Source organism: Frankliniella occidentalis, unplaced genomic scaffold, assembly GCF_000697945.3.
Source record: "Frankliniella occidentalis isolate FOCC.00 unplaced genomic scaffold, Focc_3.1 Scaffold21, whole genome shotgun sequence".
Classification (NCBI taxonomy): Eukaryota; Metazoa; Arthropoda; class Insecta; order Thysanoptera; family Thripidae; genus Frankliniella; species Frankliniella occidentalis.
In genome coordinates, this window is record NW_026267151.1 from 1812455 (window position 1) to 1816671 (window position 4217).

A 4217-nucleotide genomic window follows, 5' to 3' on the forward strand; every position below is an offset into this window, starting at 1 on the left:
GGATAGGCCAGACTTTGGGGGCTCGGCTCAGTTTGTGAAGGGCGGGGCGGGGCGCGGTGTCGGGCGCGGCGGTAGGGCGGGGCAGGGCGGGGACGGGCGAGGTGGTGCGGGTGGTCCGGGGCGCGCGGTCGGCGAGGAGGCTGCTGTCTGTCCCCGAGAGCCGGCGACGCGACGAGGAAGCTGCGTCGTGCCGCCGCCCGCGGCAGTGTGTCTGATAAGGGTGTCGACTCGCCGGTGCCACCGCCACGCTCGGCGACATGCTCGGCTCGGGGCCCGGCGGCCCCGCCAGCCCCGCCAGCCCCACCAGCCCCGGCAGGCCCCTGGGCCCATGGTCAGCGGCGACCTCCGGGCCGCGCGCTGGGCCAGGGCAGTGCGGCGTGGATCTCGGCGGCGTGCAGCTCAACACGGACGACCCTCCGCGAACAGTGAGCCTTCCCCTCGAGGACGACGACGACGACGATAGTGACGCCGTCGTCCAGGTCGTGGACAAGCCGCGCGGAGAGCAGTACCGCGTCTTCTTCAGCGCGCCCCGCGCCCTGCCGCTCCCGCGGCGCCGCAACGTCCACGTGGACGACGACGCGCCGTCCGACTCGCCGCGCGAGGCGCGCCGCCGCGTCAGGCCCGTGTTCCACATTGACGACATCAGCTCGTCCTCGGCGGGCACCAACTCCACCGCCAGCCGCGTCAGCCGCGCCCTGCCCACGGCGCCGTGCCGAGCCGCGAGGGGCGCGCCGCCGACGGCGTCCTCCGACCCGGCCAACTACCGCCCCCAGGCCCACCCCAAGGCCGGCGCCCAGCCTGCCTCCGCGGCCCTCGGGCCGTCTCTGCGACCCTGCGCCACCCTCCCCGCCAAGCTGCCTTGCTGCTGCGGCCTGGACGCCGGGGGCAGCCCCAACGGCTTCATCACCGGCATGACGCCGTCGCCGGGTGGGGGGCCGCCCCCCGGGAGCGTCCCCCCCGAGCAGCAGCGGCCCGGCTGGACGCGCACCCGGGCGGAGCGCACGCGCCGGCGGCAGCGCCGCCTGTCCAGTAATCTTCAGGCGCACAAGGAGGCCCTGGCCAACAACAACGACATCCCGCAGGACGGCAAGATCATCTCAAACTTGGTGGGTCCACTGCACCTCTTTGCAACTTTTTAACTCCAACTGTGCGTCGATTTAGCTAATCCGATCGGAATGCAAGTCGTAATCGTAATCGCTCCGTGTGCACCTCACGTACCTGAGAAGGGATTCCTTTGAGGGAGGTCCGATTCGATCGCACACGGCTTAGGGGCTGCACTTTGAACGGCATTGTGCAGCCACACAGTTTTCTAATCCGGTATTACATGTTTGTCATACAGATTCTTTTAATATTGCCTCAGTTTGAATGAAAAGCCTGGGGTATACTTTCTCACCGTGAGTGTGGAACATTCTCCGAAAGACAGACAAGGCACAATAGATAAGATGACTCGTCAACACAACCTGTCCCTTGTCCCTCTCCCCTACCCGGCCACATGGCGATGATTTCAAAAGACAACAGTCATGAGCAACCCTGATCTCCCCAAGCTGCTTGGCTAATGCACCTGTTTCGGAACTGGTTTAAGTAGGATTTGCTTTCCCGTGCATTTGAACAAACAAGGGTCAAGATCGATACATCTAAATAGGATGAGGGACGAGGAAGTATACAAACGCTCCGAACTGATCTCTGGCGCGCTCTCTCGTCTTATCGCCCGTCTATTATGGGAGTTGGAGCGCAGCTGACTGGCTGTGGATCAAGGTGCTCTTACTTCGTACGATACGCAAAGATTTGTGTACGAGTTTACGCGCTACTTATCGCACGGCAGAGAATGACCTGTTAAAAGAATACGACCCAATACAGCATTCCGGTAAAGCTGAAATGCAGAAGAGTACGGGGAAGAAGAAAACGGAACTCGCTATGCTCTAAGATGGTGACTTCCGTTTTCTTGTTCCCTGCATTCCGGATGCTTTATTCACTGCTAATACACTGGACTCATAGTAACACCCTGCGGTATACGCACCCCTCCTGGAACTTATCTGCCGTCGTAGTTGATTCTTGAGGAATGAAGGGAAGGGCGCGTCATCTCCGCACCAGTGGAGCAGATCGCTGAGGCGGGGCGGACGGACAGACACAGACAGACCGTCGGTCTGTTAATCACGGTTGTGCCCGACTGCGCTATATGTTCGCTGTTCCGTATCGGACATCGGATCAGTTTTCGGCTCACCGCCTGAGTCAGTGTCATGCGGGTATGGGTGGAGCGCCGACGACAGGGCCTGCTCTGCTCTCCCGTCCTTGCACCGGGGACGGGGACGTCGTCGTTGAGAGGCGTGCGTCGGAGAGGAGAGGCCTACCGACAGTTGTTCTCCCACGTGTGCGCCGCTGCTGTCCCGCTTGGAGCGGGCCGTGCGCGGCTCTCCACAGCGACACCCCACACCACCTCGAAAGAAAGAGCCTTATGACAATCTCCAGTACCGTACCTCCCGGAGGACGGTAGCGGTAGTGCCCCAGATCAACCCTCCCGCCCGCTCCCTCCCCGGTCCCCGGCGGGCAGCTCACTGTACAGACCATGCAGGCCGCCGGAGCGTCCCGCGCGTCCTGGTGTCGAGCGAGTGCGTCTCAATCCAGGGCGCAGCAGCTCCAGTATCACGTTCCCCGACGGCGGCACTCTCTAGCAGGAGCGGATCCAGAGTCCGCTGAGTAGGGGCGAGGAATATATGTCACAAGGGTTTGGTGCAGTGGACACGAATCACGACCATATCGCACTCAGTGCCTCCCGCTTCCCGCAACTGCCCCAACACCGTGGAGTATTATTAGAAGGTCTTCATAGGTCTTTATATTTGATCTCATTGGGTGAAGAAATGGTCCACTCGACTTACATCAGGATGTACGCATGCTGCTCATGCCGGAAGGCGGGGCAGAGGAGGGGGGGAGGGGGTGAGGGCGAGTAAGACATGATTGTACTGGCGTGGCGATTTGCACGGCTGTTACGTGAACCTGGCCGTGGTCCTGGCCTGGCGAGCAAATAACTCGAGGGCAAAGTTGTTGTTTGCACTTCATTTTTGATTTGCGCAATGTTTACTCCGAGGTTTACTCTCTCGCTCTCGAATACATAGCGAGTCATCTCTTTCTACATTCTGGACCCCCTGCTTGCACCGTCAATGAATGTACTGTCACAGTGTTGATTTTGCCGGGCTTTCGCTAAAGATGAGGATGAGTGACCTGATGGGAGTGGGGGAGGGGGCGGAGAGGAAGGCAGGGGAGAGGAGGGGGAGCTCGCCATCTCGCTGAGGCGATAGCGCGCGTGCGCGCACACACACACACATTCACACGCCTTTCCCTCGCGGTCGAAGACGTGACCCTTTTTTGCCGAGTTCATGGGGAGAGCTCCAAGCTCTCGACGTGACTGTCGCCTTGGGGGGCTCGGCATGGCGCCGTAGAGGCCTGGCGGGACACCGACCCCGAAGCTCGCCCCGAGGCCTGTGCTGTGGGGCTTTCCCTTCGCCTACGCCACCGCCCCTGAAGGCGGCCTTTGGCCGTAGTGCGAACTATGGCAGCATGTGCTGCTGTATGGCATTTCCGTACCAAACAGAATGGTCCATCCGCCACAGCCACAGCCACAGACCCTCTCGAGGGTGAATTCGCGGGGGTGATCCGCGACGTGGCAGCTTGCGCGCGTGGCGAGTCGCGCGTGTGACGGGTGACGGGTCTGCCTTGCCGTGTACTGACATGAGGGCGGCGTGGATGGATAGGCCACCTTGTAAATTACGAAGTAATCTCGTCATTGTACACTTTTAAAGAGCGTGTAGAAAGTTTGTAAAGTGCAACAAAGTTTATTCTAAGCATGCAACAGTCGTACGCTTTGCGTCTCTGAACATCTCTTACCCGACGTACCATAATCCTGGCGCTAGGCCTGGCCCGCTGGCATGAATTGCGTAAATCTTCCCAACACCGTTGGCGATGCTGCTTCAGAGGTTCTTGATAAAGTTGAAAAGGGTTTTCGAGCTTCCAAGGAAAATTGAATCTCGCCGCGTCCGAGAAAATGGTCCATATCTTTGCCCCGAGTCTTCTTTACAGCAGCCGGAGGTGAACCGCGCGATATTAATTATTGCACGCGCGGCCAGGCATTCCTGCATGTTGTTGACGAGGTGCGCGAATCGATGAGCAGAGGATGGTTAGACCAGGGCGTGTTTGCACACATTAACCAGGAGCAGTGGAGCACT

General features: G+C 60.1%; 1 protein-coding gene across 16 annotated transcripts in view; it reads left to right on the top strand.

The window, feature by feature from the left end:
- Positions 1-4217, top strand: part of LOC113210492 (ras-related protein Rab-32) — an 88212-nt gene that overhangs the window by 26960 nt on the left and 57035 nt on the right. For 2 of the 16 annotated variants that reach the window (XM_052264833.1, XM_026428512.2), the window contains exon 1: positions 243-1106. The exons of the other annotated variants lie outside the window; for them this stretch is intronic. In XM_052264833.1, the coding sequence (XP_052120793.1) occupies positions 258-1106 (849 nt within the window). In that variant the 5' untranslated portion in view covers positions 243-257. Of the gene's footprint in view, positions 1-242; positions 1107-4217 lie in introns of those variants that run through there. 16 annotated transcript variants of the gene reach the window in all.